The 14,816-nt window shown below is 50.0% G+C and overlaps 1 protein-coding gene across 1 annotated transcript in view; it reads left to right on the forward strand.

Annotated features, from left to right (window-relative positions):
* The first annotated feature begins 4,977 nt into the window (after positions 1-4,977).
* The window catches only part of MYBL2 (MYB proto-oncogene like 2), a 44,170-nt gene continuing 34,331 nt past the window's right edge, over positions 4,978-14,816 (forward strand). The window contains exons 1-2 of the mRNA XM_012467217.3: positions 4,978-5,166; positions 10,746-10,839. Of these exons, the coding sequence (XP_012322640.1) occupies positions 5,147-5,166; positions 10,746-10,839 (114 nt within the window). The 5' untranslated portion in view covers positions 4,978-5,146. The remainder of the gene's footprint in view (positions 5,167-10,745; positions 10,840-14,816) is intronic.

A 14,816-nucleotide genomic window follows, 5' to 3' on the forward strand; every position in this document is an offset into this window, starting at 1 on the left:
TTAGCCTGACATGGTAGTGTGCACCTGTAGTTCCAGCTACTTGGGAGGCTGAGGTGGGAGGATGGCTTGAGCCTGGGAGACAGAGGCTACAGTGAGCCGATATTGCTCTGCAGCATTCCAGCCTAGACCATAGAGCTAGACCTCATCTCTAAAAAATTTTAACAAACAGCATCATGCTGTATGTTCTCTTTTGCTTTTTTTTTTTGAGACAGAGTCTTGGTCTGTTGCCAGGCTGGGGTGCAGTGGCATAATCTCAGCTCACTGCAACCTCCACCTCCCGGGTTCAAGTGATTCTCCTGCCTTAGCCTCCCGAGGAGCTGGGACTACAGGCATGTGCCACCACGCCCAGCTAATTTTTTTGAATTTTAGTAGAGATGGGGTTTCATCGTGTTGGCCAGGATGGTCTTGATCTCCTGATCGGCCTCCCAAAGTGCTGGGATTACAGGCGTGAGCCACCAAGCCCAGCCTCTTTTGCTTCTTTTAGCACAATTAGTTTGTAACTTATATATATATACACATATACGTATATATATGTATATATATGTGTGTATATATATACGTATATGTGTGTATATATATATATATTTTTTTTTTTGAGACGGAGTTTCGCTCGTTACCCAGGCTGGAGTGCAATGGCGCAATCTCGGCTCGGCGCAATCTCGGCTCACCGCAACCTCCACTTCCTGGGTTCAGGCAATTCTCCTGCCTCAGCCTCCTGAGTAGCTGGGATTACAGGCACGTGCCACCATGCTCAGCTAATTTTTTGTATTTTTAGTAGAGATGGGGTTTCACCATGTTGACCAGGATGGTCTCGATCTCTTGACCTCGTGATCCACCCACCTCAGCCTCCAAAAGTGCTTGGGATTACAGGCGTGAGCCACCACGCCCGGCCACTTATTTATATTTTATCAATAATTTATTCCTTTGGCTGAGTAGTATTCCCCTGTATGGATATATTTGTTTTTTATCTATAATTTGCCCAGTCACCTGTTGACATTTGGGTTATTTCCAGTTTGAGACTGTAACAAAGCTATGTAAAAGTTTTGTGTGGTTATGTGACATGGTAAAAGCCCCATAAAACTGCATACCTCAATCATACCATGGCTTTCTGTTGAAACTGCTCTCTATAACCCAAATGTGAATAAGTAATTAAGGACTGTAATTTCCACCCTACCCAGACAATGTGTAAACAAATGCTTATCTTGACTTTTGTGAACCACTTAAGTAACAATCAGAATGTCAAAAGTCCCCTGGCCCTTGGAATGTCCGGAGCCCCTCACCCTCATCTTCACCCAGGAATCCACTGGAATGTCCAGAGCCCCTCACCCTCATCTCCGCCCAGGAGGTGATTTACAGAATCCACTAGCCCTCAGAACGTCTGAAGCCCCTCACCCACACCCCTACTCCCGAGGTGATTTTACAGGTATAAGATCTTGACACCCTCCTTTCGGGGCCACGGGTTGAAGAGACATGAGTCCTCCGTGGCCGCCGGCGATAAAGACCCTGCAATTTGGCATACTTTTGTCTTGTGACTTTCTATGCTCGGGCCAGTACAACAGATATATGTATTCATTTTTCTTGGAGTGGCTGGTGATATGATAGGTGTATATTTCAGTTTTTTTTTTTTTTAAGACAGAGTTTTGCTTTGTTGTCCAGGCTAGGGTGCAGAGGCACAATCTTGGCTCACTGCAACCTCTGCTTCCCAGGTTCAAGTGATACTTCTTCCTCAACTTCCCAAGTAGCTAGGATTACAGGCACATACCACCACACCCAGCTAATTTTTTTGTATTTTTAGTGGAGACAAGTTTCACTGTGTTGGTCAGGCTGGTCTTGATCTTCTGACTTCGTGATCTGCCCGCATTGGCCTTCCAAAATTGGTGGGATTACAGGCATGAACCATAGTGCTGGGCCAGGGTTGTGGTTTCAATGAAGAGGGCATGTCCACGTTAATTACTTTATAAGGAGAGTGGGCAAGGGAAATCCTGAATTAAGGGACATGGAAGCTTCCAGCACTTAAGATGTGTGTTAGTCTTCTGCTGTGGTAAGTGAAGTTTGCAGCAGCTGGCTGGACTGTCATCAGGTGGCCAGCAGCTTCTGGAAGGGGGTGCTGAGGCCTGAACAGGGGCTAGAAGGCTGAGGTTTGCGTGATCTCTTCAGCCTCGGGTCTCAGAGCTAATTTTTCTTCCACTCAGCACTGTTCCCAGAAAGTCCAGTGTGGCTTGATGCTTGGTACTTGGTAAATGGTAATCTAAAATAGAAAATCTTTGCTAGATCTCAGGAGAGACAGTCTCACTGTCTGTCACCCAGGCTGGAGTGCAGTGACGCTATCAGGGGTCACTGCAGCCTTCGAACTCATGGGCTCAAGCAATCCTCCGGCCTTAGCCTCCCAAGTAGCTGGGATTACAGGCATGTACCACCATGACAGGTTAATTTCATAATGTTTTGTAGAGACAGGGTCTCACGATGATCCCTGGGCTGTTCTCAAACTTTTGGACTGAAGCAATTCTCCCACTTTGGCCTCCCAAAGTGCTAGGATTACAGGCATATGCCACCATGTCTGGCCTAATCGCTGGGAGTTTAAACCCGAGGTAAACTAGATTTAATTCAAGAAAGCTTTGCCTGGGGCTTCTTATGTCAGGTCTTCTACTGGGCCCAGGAGATACTGAAGTGCATTGAGAGGCCACCTAGACCCCAGGATGCTCCCTGTCCAAAGGGGGAAATGCAGAAGTCTACAGGTAGATCCTGGGCAGTAGACCCCAAATTAAATAGGAATCAGACACGTGGGAGGGGCAGGAAATGTTTCTGCCCCAGGTAATAGCTCAGACAAAGGCAAAGAGGCTGTTTCCTTTAGCCAGGTCTGGGTGGTGGCCTGGAATTTCCGATAAATCTGATTGTGGAGTAAGGAATTTATCCTGGGGGAGAGGAGGAGGGTTTTTAAGTTCTGGAAAGGTAAAGTCACTTTTGCATTTAAGGAGAGTTATTCTTGCCCGGGGCACACCGCTGGAATCCCAGCATATTGGGAGGATGAAGCGGTAGAATTGCTTGAGCCCAGGAGTTTTCAAACCAGTCTAGGCAACATCGCAAGACCCTCGTCTCTATTAAAAAAAAAATTGGGGCCGGGCGCGGTGGCTCACGCCTGTAATCCCAGCACTTTGGGAGGCCGAGGCGGGTGGATCACGAGGTCAAGAGATCGAGACCATCCTGGTCAACATGGTGAAACCCCGTCTCTACTAAAAATACAAAAAAAAAAAAAAAAAAAAAAAATTAGCTGGGCATGGTGGCGCGTGCCTGTAATCCCAGCTACTCAGGAGGCTGAGGCAGGAGAATTGCCTGAACCCAGGAGGCGGAGGTTGCGGTGAGCCGAGATCGCGCCATTGCACTCCAGCCTGGGTAACAAGAGCGAAACATCGTCTTAAAAAAAAAAAAATTGGCCGGGCGCGGTGGCTCAAGCCTGTAATCCCAGCACTTTGGGAGGCCGAGACGGGTGGATCACGAGGTCAAGAGATCGAGACCATCTTGGTCAACATGGTGAAACCCCGTCTCTACTAATACAAAAAAATTAGCTGGGCACGGTGGCGCGTGTCTGTAATCCCAGCTACTCAGGAGGCTGAGGCAGGAGAATTGCCTGAACCCAGGAGGCGGAGATTGCGGTGAGCCGAGATCGCGCCATTGCGCTCCAGCCTGAGTATCAAGAGCGAAACTCCGTCTCAAAAAAAAAAAAAAAAAAAAAAAAAAAAAAAAAAAAAAAAAAAAATTGGGCCGGTCGCGGTGGCTCAAGCCTATAATCCCAGCACTTTGGGAGGCCGAGGTGGGTGGATCACAAAGTCAAGAGATCGAGACCATCCTGATTAACAAGGTGAAACCCCATCTCTACTAAAAATGCAAAAATTAGCTGGGCTTGGTGGCGTGCGCCTGTAATCCCAGCTACTCGGGGGGCTGAGGCAGGAGAATTGCTTGAACCCGGGAGGCAGAGGTTGCGGTGAGCTGAGATCGCGCCATTGCACTCTAGCCTGGGTAACAAGCGCGAAACTCCGTCTCAAAAAAAAAAAAAAAAAATTAGCCAGTCTTGGTGGCGAGTGCCTGCTCGCAGCTACTTGGGAAGCTGAGGTGGGAGGATCGCTTGAGCCTAGGTAGTGGAGGCTGCAGTGAGCTATGATTGCAAAACTGCACTCCAGCCCGGGCGACAGAGCAAGATCCTGCCTCTAAAAAAATAAACAACGAGCCGGGTGCCGTAGCTCACGCCTGTAATTCCAGCACTTTGGGAGGCTGAGGCGGGCGGATCAGGAGGTCAGGGGTTCAAGACCAGCCTGACCAACATGGTGAAACCCTGTCTCTACTTAAAAGTACAAAATTAGCCGGGCGTGGTGGTGCACACCTGTAATCCCATCTACTGGGAAGGCTGAGGCAAGAGAATTGCTTGAACCCAGGAGGCGGAGGTTGCAGTGAGCCGAGCGCGCCATTGCACGCCAGCCTGGGCGACAGAGCGAAGACTCCGCCTGAAAAAGAAAAAAAAAGTGTACTAAGGAGGGTCTCTCGGAGGCAGGTAAGGAAGCAGAGAGAGGCACAGACTGGTCTAGGTAGGGGTGAAGAGCCGCTTTAGGGTGGGGCTGCAGGGACGCAGAAGTGGCTAGGACTAGCGTGGGGGATTCCGCCCTGGCGCTTTCCCTGGCTGGCTTTCCCAGGCTCGCGCCTCACTCCCCTTCCAAAGTCTTCGCTATTGGGCTACTCCTGGGCACCCCAGACTGACACCTGAGCAGTCCTTTGGTGTCCGCTCTGCGACTCCGAAGTAGCGGCCACAGCCCTTGTCCCACAGCTAGCCGTAAAAGGTCTGGGCAGGTGCCTCCCAGCAAGCCCCGCCCCTCCCCGCCGGCTCCGCCCTTCCCGCAGGCCCCGCCCCGCCGCCCGCGCGCCAGGCCCGGGCGGCGCCGACGCGCTTGGCGGGAGATAGGAAAGTGCTTCAGCCCGCGCCGGCGGCGGCTGCAGTTCCTGCGAGCGGGGAGCGCAGGACCTGCGGACACGCTGACGACCTCGATCGCGGCCCGGGGCCCGGAGCGGCCGGAGCAGCCTGGGTCTTGACCCCGGCCCGGCTCCCGCTCCGGGCTCAGCCAGCGGGCAGGCGAGCGCGGCGCGGTCCGGGCCGGGGGGGATGTCTCGGCGGACGCGCGGGTGAGACGTGCCGGGCGGGCCGAGGACCCCTCCCCCTCTCTTTAATCCACCCCTCCCCCACTCACTCTCCCCCTCACCCACTCACTCCCCCCCTCACCCACTCACTCCCCAACCCTCCCCAGACCCCTTCAATCTGGGCGTCCGTGTGTGTTTGTTGGCAGTGAGGGGGGTGTTTCCGCGAGAATGCTGCGTCCTGGGCCCTCAGAGGCAGGGGGCGCGCGCAAAGCTGGAGGGCTCTTGGGGGTCCCTCGCGGCTCCCCGAGCCTGCTGGGCCTCCGAGCTGGGACGGGCGGGTCTCCTGGGAACCGGGCCAAGCCCTGTATGATGTCATTTTGTCTCCCGCCTAATTGCGGGATGGGGGTGGACCGACCAGTGTCAGCTGGCAGGGCCTTCGCCTGGGAGGGAGGCGACCCCTGGGAGGGAGAGGGAGTCTCCAAGGCCCAGCCAGTGGGAGGCCGCGCCTGGGAGGCACTTGTCGTTCCAGCCTAGTTTTAGGTCAGCTTGGCTGGTGGGCTTTGCTCCTCAGCATTCCGGGGTGCACAGAGCCCCCCAAGCCCTCTCCCCCCGACTGTGAGGGGGGTGCTGAGTTGGGGGCTCTTTGTCTCCCACCTCGGTTCCGCGCCCTAGCTGGGTTCAGTTTGAGACTTCTCTTCCTGTTCCCATGAGGAGTTTTGGGCAGCTGGGGTTGAAGGTGCTAGGGAGAGAGAGTCCCTGGGGCAAAGGCAGGAACTGCGGTCTCCATTTTACTTATTTCCCCAGAGACTTAAGTGGCAGAGCCGAGCCCGGATCCGGGAGCTGGGTCTGTGGCTCCAGATCCCTGTCTTACACCTGTGTGCCTGGGGCCTGAGCTCCAGGCTTTTCAGCCTGCCTGGGAGACAGGACTGTGGAGTCCTGACCTCTTCCCTGCCTGGATCCTTCCCTGCCTAGATCCCTGCCGCTCAGATAACCTTCCGTCCCTCTTCAGATGATAGCTTCATCTAAAGATGAGGCCTTCCATCTCTCTAAATTTTTGCCCTTTCAGGCTGAGGATGATCTGAGTGGTGGTTGGGGCGCCTGGCACGGGGACTGTGTTCCTCAGGTCCCACTTTCCCAGGGCGGGGCCAGTGTCCAGGAAGAGTTTTCTGTTCAGGCACCTATCAGACCCTGCCCGGTTTTTTTTCTTTCTTTTTTTTTTTTTTGAGACGGAGTTTCGCTCTCGTTACCCAGGCTGGAGTGCAATGGCGCGATCTCGGCTCACCGCAACCTCCGCCTCCCGGGTTCAGGCAATTCTCCTGCCTCAGCCTCCTGAGTAGCTGGGATTACAGGCACGCGCCACCATGCCCAGCTAATTTTTTTTTGTATTAGTAGAGACGGGGTTTCACCATGTTGACCAGGATGGTCTCGATCTCTTGACCTAGTGATCCACCCGCCTCGGCCTCCCAAAGTGCTGGGATTACAGGCTTGAGCCACCGCGCCCGGCCTTTTTTTTTTTTTTTTTGAGGCAGGGTCTCGCTCTGCAGCCCAGGTTAGAGTGTAGTGGTACAATCATAGCTCACTGCAGCCTCAACCCTCCCGGGTTCAAGTGATCTTCCCACCTCAGCCAGCTGGGACTATAGACTGGGTAGCTGGGATTATGTGCACATGCCACCACAACTGGCTACTTGTTTTATTTTATTTATTTATATATTATTTATTTATTTTTTGAGATGGAGTCTCGCTCTGTTCGCCCAGGTTGGAGTGTAGTGGCACGATCTTGGCTCACTGCAACCTTCGCCTCTGGGGTTCAAGTGATTTTCCTGCCTCAGCCTCCCGAGTAGCTGAGACTACAGGCATGCGTCACCACTCCCAGCTAATTTTTGTATTTTTAGTAGAGACGGGGTTTCACCGCGTTCGTCAGGCTGGTCTCATGAACTCCTGACCTCATGATCTGCCTGCCTCATCCTCCCAAAGTGCTGGGGTTACAGGTATGAGCCACCGTGTCTGGCCTGTTTTATTTTTTGTAGAGACGGGGGTGGGGGATGTCTCACTATGTTACCCAGGCTGATCTCGAATTCCTGACTTCCAGGGATTCTTCTCCCTTGGCCTCCCATAGTGCTGGGATTATAGGTGTGAGCCATCTTGCCTGGCCCTATCCCGATTTTTTATTCAGGAAGTGTTATTCCAGGAGTGACTGCCCCTAGATCACCCCCAGGTCCTCAGCTACTTCTCCCCTGAGGGGCTCAGTGGAGGAACCCCTCCCATGTGAAGGATGGCAGCTCCATAGCCCTCAGCCCATTTCCTGGCCACTTGCTGTAACTCCGCTCTGCCCTAGTGCCGCACTTCCTGCTTAGCCTCTGACTCACCCCTGCCCTGGAGCAGAGCCCAGCACATTGAAGGGCAAAAGGTAGGGTATGTTGGACCAAAATGTGGTTGCCACCACTAACTGGCCTCTGCTTTTCCAGCCAGTATTAGGATATGAGGGTTTGCAGATGTGTGGAGATAGGACGGTTCAGAGCCTGGCTCTATGAACTTGGCAGGTGGCCTGACCCCTCTGAGCCTCAATTTCTGCATCTGTTAAGTGGGGGTAATGAGAATGTGGGTGAAGTGAGTGGCCAGCACATGTGGTAAAGTGTATCTCACAGAAATGTCCCAGCTATCTGAGGTGCTGACCGTATCAAACAGCATTGGAGGCTGGGCATGGTGGCTCACTTGAGGCCAAGAGTTCGAGATCAGCCTGACCAACATAGTGAAACACCATCTCTACTAAAAATACAAAAATTAGACTCTGTCTCAAAAATAAAAAAATAAACAGCATTGGAGCACCAGAGAGTGTACAGGCAGACACCCTTCTCATCTTTGAAAGAGTATTTGCTGAGCTTCTGCTAGAAGCCAGGCCTTGTTTGTGCTGGATGCTGGAGAAGCAAAGATGGTTTCTGTCACGAGCAGTCTGGGGGCAGTTTTTAAAGTCAGCTTCCTTCTGTTATTAGTATCTTCTGGATTTTTGCCTTCTATATGGCAATGGTGGTGGACCCATGAACTGGGTCAGGAATGAATTCTAGAGCCTTCTGTGACTGATGTATTTCTGGCTATAGACACCATCCCTTCCTTTTTTTTTTTTTTTTTCTTTCTTTCTTTCTCTATTTTATTTTTTAAAAACTGCTCCCTGCCCCTCCATCCCTTCCTTTTCTATTCCTGAAAATTTTTTCTTTTGAAACCGGGTCTTGCCTGGCCTAAAAAAAATTTTTTTTTTTTTTTTTTGAGGCGGAGTTTCACTGTTGTTGCCCAGGCTGGAGTGCAATGGCGCGATCTCGGCTCACCGCAACCTCCGCCTCCTGGGTTCAGGCAATTCTCCTGCCTCAGCCTCCTGAGTAGCTGGGATTACAGGCACGCACCACCATGCCCAGCTAATTTTTTGTATTTTTAGTAGAGACGGGGTTTCACCATGTTGACCAGGATGGTCTCCATCTCTTGACCTCGTGATCCACCCGCCTCAGCTTCCCAAAGTGCTGGGATTACAGGCGTGAGCCACCGCGCCCGGCCCCCTGCCTGGCCTAAAAAATTTAATTAGTATTTCTTATAGACTACTAGGCAGCAGCTTTGCACATTTTTTCATTCATTTGTGGCATATTCAGTCACTGGGCAAACATTTCTTAAGGCCTTTTGGTGATAAGCCCTGAGATACGGAGGTGGAGCTGACCTTTGTAGACAATGTAAAGGAGATAGGCAGTTGCAGTGTGTAAGAACCCGAGGCAGGAAGTTTTTCCATGTGCTGTGGAAGTGTAGGAGTGACTCTAGGAAGGAATGGTGAGCTCTGGAGAACAAGGAGAAGGTAATGTGGACAGCACAGTAAGCCGCCTTTCATTTGGTCATGAGACCTAGACTTGCCTTGTTTGGAAACCTGTAAGCTTCTTCCAGTTTACAAATGCATGACCTAGCAACTTAGCAGACAGGATGATCCGATGCAGGTTCTGTTGTTGAGTTGGGGAAAGGTTACTAACCTTCCTCATGTACCTGACATCTCTGGATGTGGATTGTGTGATTTCCATTTTTGTAACTATTAAACTGGGTAAATACAAGGCCTTTTTGGAGCAACTTGGAAAATTCCCTTGTAGAATAAAGACACCCAGGCTTCAAAGCAGCTTGTACTTGTTTCCCCACCCCCCCTGCAGCCACGTTAGAATATACTGTACACTGATTTTTCTTTCTTTTTTTTTTTTTTGAGACAGAGTCTTGCACTGTCTCCTGAGCTGGAGTGCAATGGCGCCATCTCAGCTCACTGCAACCTCCATCTGCCGGGTTCAAATGATTCTCCTGCCTCAGCCTCCCAAGCCACTGGGATTATAGGCGCCTGTATTTTTTTTTTTTTTTTTTATCATGTATGACACCTGTTATTGAGGCTAGGCGCTTGTATTTTTAGTAGAGACGGGGCTTCAGTGTGTTGGCCAGGCTGGTCTCAAACTTCTGACCACATGCTCTCGCCTCAGCCTCCCAAAGTGCTGAGATTAGAGGCATGAGCCACTGTGCCTGGCCAGTACACTGATTTTTCTTTCCATTAATTATGCCTATGTGTAAGCAAGGATTGAAAAGGGATTTGCAGGCTGTGCGTGGTGGCTCACGCCTATAATCCCAGCACTATGGGAGGCCGAGGCGGGTGGATCACGAGGTCAAGAGATTGAGACCATCCTGGTCAACGTGGTGAAACCCCGTCTCTACTAAAAATACAAAAATTAGCTGGGTATGGTGGCACACGCCTGTAGTCCCAGCTACTCGGGAAGCTGAGGCGGGAGGATTGCTTGAACCCTGGAGGCGGAGGTTGCAGTGAGCCGAGATCGCGCCATTGCATTCCAGCCTATCTCAAAAAAAAAAAAAAAGAAAGAAAAGGGATTTGCAAAAATGGGCATAAACTGGATATGGTGGCGCACACCTGTAATCCCAGTTGCTTGGGAAGCTGAGGCAGGAGGATCACATGAGCCCAGGAGTTCAAGACCAGTCTGGGCAACATAGTGAGACTCTGTCATTACAAAAAAAAGAAAAAATCCAAGCACAAGAAAGATCTTGGCCAGTCCCGGTGGCTTAGGCTTGTAATGCCAAGTGGGAGGATTGCTTGAGCCTAAAAGTTGGAGTCTGCAGTGAGCTATGATTATGCCACTGCATTCCAGTCTGGGTGACAGATCCATTCTGTTTCAAGAAAAACAACAAATGGGCATAGTTACTGCCCATTTGTTGTTTTTCTTTAGTTACTCCCGAGGTGGGAGAGTTCGAGACCACTCTGGGCAACATGGTGAGACCCCATGTCTGCAAAAAAATGCAAACATTAGCTGGGTGTGGTGGCACGCCCCTGTAGTCCTAGCTACCTGGGAGGCTGAGGTGGGAGGATTATTTGAGTCCAGGAGTTACGGCTGTGATCATGCCATACTGATCTCCAGCCCAGTGACAGAGTAAGACCCTGTCTGAAAATAAAAAGAGGTGAGGCAGAAGTGCCTATGTCTTAAAAAGAAGAAAAAGTAAAAGCCTCTCCCCTAGACTTTCCCTAGGGTGGACTGGCAGCTGCCCACATGTTCTCCGTTGTGTAAAACATATGGACACACCATCCTTGACCTTTTGGCCTGCTTTCTCCATAGCGAGGAGTTGGATGAGCTGCACTTCCAGGACACAGATTCAGATGTGCCGGAGCAGAGGGATAGCAAGTGTAAGGTCAAATGGACCCACGAGGAGGTGAGTGCCATGGGGAGGAGAGGGCTGGTGGTAGCTGGGGGCTGGCAAGAGGACCTGAGCCTGGAGTGTCTTCCTGATGTTCTGTCAGAGAGGATGAAGAGGAGCCAGTGAAAGGATAGGTCCTCTGATTGTCCTCACGTCTCTTCTCAGAGCATTCTGGGGAACTTAAATTCTGAGGACTCGGTGGATGGGAAGGGGATGTGTGTCTCAGACCTTAGGGCCCATTGTGTCTCCTCAGCAGCTGGCATGTTCTGCATCATGGATGTTGATTGTGCTTCTTTTTTTTTGAAACGGAGTTTCGCTCTCGTTACCCAGGCTGGAGTGCAATGGCGCGATCTCGGCTCACCGCAACCTCCGCCTCCTGGGTTCAGGCAATTCTCCTGCCTCAGCCTCCTGAGTAGCTGGGATTACAGGCACGCACCACCATGCCCAGCTAATTTTTTGTATTTTTAGTAGAGATGGGGTTTCACCATGTTGACCAGGATGGTCTCGATCTCTTGACCTCGTGATCCACCCACCTCGGCCTCCCAAAGTGCTGGGATTACAGGCATGAGCCACCATGCCCAGCTGATTGTGCTTCTTGCCATTTGACTGCTAGGAGGTTCGGCCAAGTCTGTAATTCCCCCCTTTCTTCTTTTTTTTTTTTTTTTTTTTTTTTTTTGGGTGAGATGGAGTTTTGCTCTTGTCACCCAGGCTAAAGTGCAATGACAAGACCTCCTTGGCTCACTGCAACCTCCGCCTCCCGGGTTCAAGCAGTTCTCCTGCCTCAGCCTCCCAGTAGCTGGGATTACAGGCATGAGCCACCACGCCTGGCTAATTTTTGTATTTTTAGTAGAGACGGGGTTTCACAATGTTGACCAGGCTTGGCCTCCTAAAGTTCTAGGATTACAGGGGTGAACCACTGCCCCCAGCCAACTCTCCCTTTCTTTTTCTAAAAAACTGTATTGAACCTTGTGATGTGAAGCCTGACTTGGTTTCCTTCTAGCTCCATCTTTTTATTCTTTTTTTTTGAGACGGAGTTTCGCTCTTGTAACTCAGGCTGGAGTGCAATGGCGCGGTCTCAGCTCACCACAACCTCCGCCTCCTGGGTTCAAGCAATTCTCCTGCCTCAGCCTCCTGAGTAGCTGGGACTACAGGCATGTGCCACCATACCCAGCTAATTTTTTTATATTTTTAGTAGAGACGGGGTTTCACTTTGTTGACCAGGATGGTCTCAATCTCTTGACCTCGTGATCCACCCGCCTTGGCCTCCCAAAGTGCTGGGATTATAGGCGTGAGCCACCGCACCTGGCCCTCATCTTTTTATTCTTTAATAAACTTGATCGAAGTATAATTTATATCCAGTCAAATGCCTTCCCCCCCCCACCCCGAGACATGGTTTTTGCCCTGTCGCCCAGGCTGGAGTGCTGTGCTATCATGGCTCACTGTAGCCTCAACTTTCTGGGTTCAAGCAATCCTCCCCACTAAGCCTCCTGAGTAGCTAGGACCACACACATGTGCTACCATGCCTGGCTAATTTTTGTATATTTTGTAGAGACAGGGTCTCGCCATGTTGCCCAGTATGGTCTCAAACTCCTAGGCTCAGTCTTCCCATCTCAGCCTCCCAAAGTCTAGGATTATAGGGTTGAGTCACTGTGCCTGGCCAAATGCCACTTTTTAAGGTGAACAGTTTGATCAGTTTTTTTTTTTTTTTTGAGATGGAGTCTCTGTCTCCCAGGCTGGAGTGTAATGGTATGATCTTGGCTCACTGCAACCGCTGCCTTCTGGGTTCAAGCAATTCTCCTACCTCAGCCTCCTGAGTAGCAGAATTACAGGCACCTCCCATTATACCCTGCTAATTCTTGTATTTTTGTAGAGATGGGGTTTCGCCATGTTGGCCATGCTGGTCTGGAACTCCTGATCTCAAGTAATCTATCTCCCAAAGTGCTGGGATTACAGGCATGAGCCACTGCACCCAGTCAGTTTGATCACTTTTGACAAATGCATATACCAATGTAAGCACCACCCCGATTGTCCTAAGAAGTCCTCTTGTGGCCCTTTGTGGTCAGGCTTTCTCAGCTCCGGGCAATTGCTGATTGATTTGTTTTGCCTGTTTCTTTTTGGTGTGTGGTTTCTTTTTTTTTTTTTTTAACTTTAAGTTCAGGAGTATGTGTTCAGGTTTATTATAATATAGGTAAATTGCATGTCATGGGAGTTTGATGTACAGGTTATTTTGTCACCTAGGTAATAAGCATAGTACCCAATACGTAGTTTTTTTTTTTTTTTTTTTTTTTGAGACAGTCTTGCTCTGTTGCCCAGGCTAGAGTGCATCTCAGCTCACTGCAACCTCTGCCTCCTTGGTTCAAGCAGTTCTCCTACCTCAGCCTCTCAGGTAGTTGGGATTACAGGCACACGCCACCACGTCTGGCTAATTTTTGTTTTTTCAGTAGAGATGGGGGTTTCACCATATTGGCCAGGCTTGTCTTGAACTCTTGACCTCATCTGCCCACTTCAGCCTCCTAAAGTGCTGGGATTACAGGCGTGAGCCACAACACTCAGCCCCAATAGGTAGTTTTTTGATCCTCATCTTCCTTCCACCTTCCCCCTCCAGTAGGCCCTGGTGTCCTTGTTCCCTTCTTTGTGTCCATGTGTATTCATTGTTTGGCTCTTATAGGTAAGAATATGTGGTATTTGGTTTTCTGTTCCTGTGTTTGCTTAGGATATGTGTTTTGCCTGTTCTTGAATCTTATATAAATGAAATCATACAATTACACACTTTGCATCTGGCTTCTTTTGCTCAGCATAATGTTGGGTGATTCAGTGATTTGTTCTTTTCTATCACTGGATAGTATGCCATTGTACAGGTATATCACACTGTTTTCTTTTTTTTTTTTTTTTGAGTCGGAGTTTCGCTCTTGTTACCCAGGCTAGAGTGCAATGGCGCGATCTCTGCTCACCGCAACCTCTGCCTCCCGGGTTCAAGCAATTCTCCTGCCTCAGCCTCCCGAGTAGCTGGGACTACAGGCGCACGCCACCATGCCCAGCTAATTTTTTTTGTATTTTTAGTAGAGATGGGGTTTTGCCATGTTGGCCAGGTTTGTCTTGAACTCCTGACCTCAAGTGATCCACCCACCTGAGCCTCCCAAAGTGCTAGGATTACAGGTGTGAGCCACTGTGCCCTGGATAAGATAGATAGGTATGGTCATGGGGTAGGTGTATGTTTAGTTTTACAGAAACTGCCTTTTTCTTAATTGGTTGTGCCATTTTAGACTCCTACTGGCCTTTTTATTCTACCTCAGTTTTTCTTAGTGTCTTCAGTTCTTCGGTGTTTTGTTTTGTTTTCTCCCCCTGGCCTTTTTAATACTTTTTTTTTTTTTTTTTTTTGAGACAGTCTTGCTGTGTCGCCAGCCAGGCTGGAGTGCAGTGGCTCGATATTGGCTCACTGCAACCTCTGCCTCCCGGGTTCAAGCAGTTCTCTTGTCTTAGCCTCCTGAGTAGCTGGGACTACAGGCACACGCCATCATGCCCAGCTAATTTTTTTTTGTATTTTTAGTAGAGATGGGGTTCTCCATGTTGGCCAGGATGATCTCGATTTCCTGACCTCCTGATCCGCCCGCCTCGGCCTCCCAAAGTGCTGGGATTACAGATGTGAGCCACCACGCCTGGCCTTTGTTTTGTTTTTAACCCACAGTTAATATCATAGATGTCTTTAATTTTAGACTTGGTTGTTTTTGTTTGTATTGTATTGTTTATATTGGTTTCTTTTCTTCTTTTTTTTTTTTTTTCTTGAGAGAGTCTCACTCTGTTGCCAGGCTAGAGTCCAGTGGTGCAATCTCGGCTCATTGCCACCTCTGCCTCCCTTCAATTCTCCTGCCTCAGCCTCCTGAATAGCTTGGATTACAGGCTAGTTTCACCACACCCAGCTAAGTTTTGTATTTTTAGTAGAGACAGGTTTTCATCATTTTGGCCAGACTGGTCTTGAACGTCTGACCTCGTGA

This window comes from Aotus nancymaae, unplaced genomic scaffold (assembly GCF_030222135.1).
Source record: "Aotus nancymaae isolate 86718 unplaced genomic scaffold, 86718_ANA_hifiasm-v0.15.2.pri h1tg000029l, whole genome shotgun sequence".
NCBI classification, from domain to species: domain Eukaryota; kingdom Metazoa; phylum Chordata; class Mammalia; order Primates; family Aotidae; genus Aotus; species Aotus nancymaae.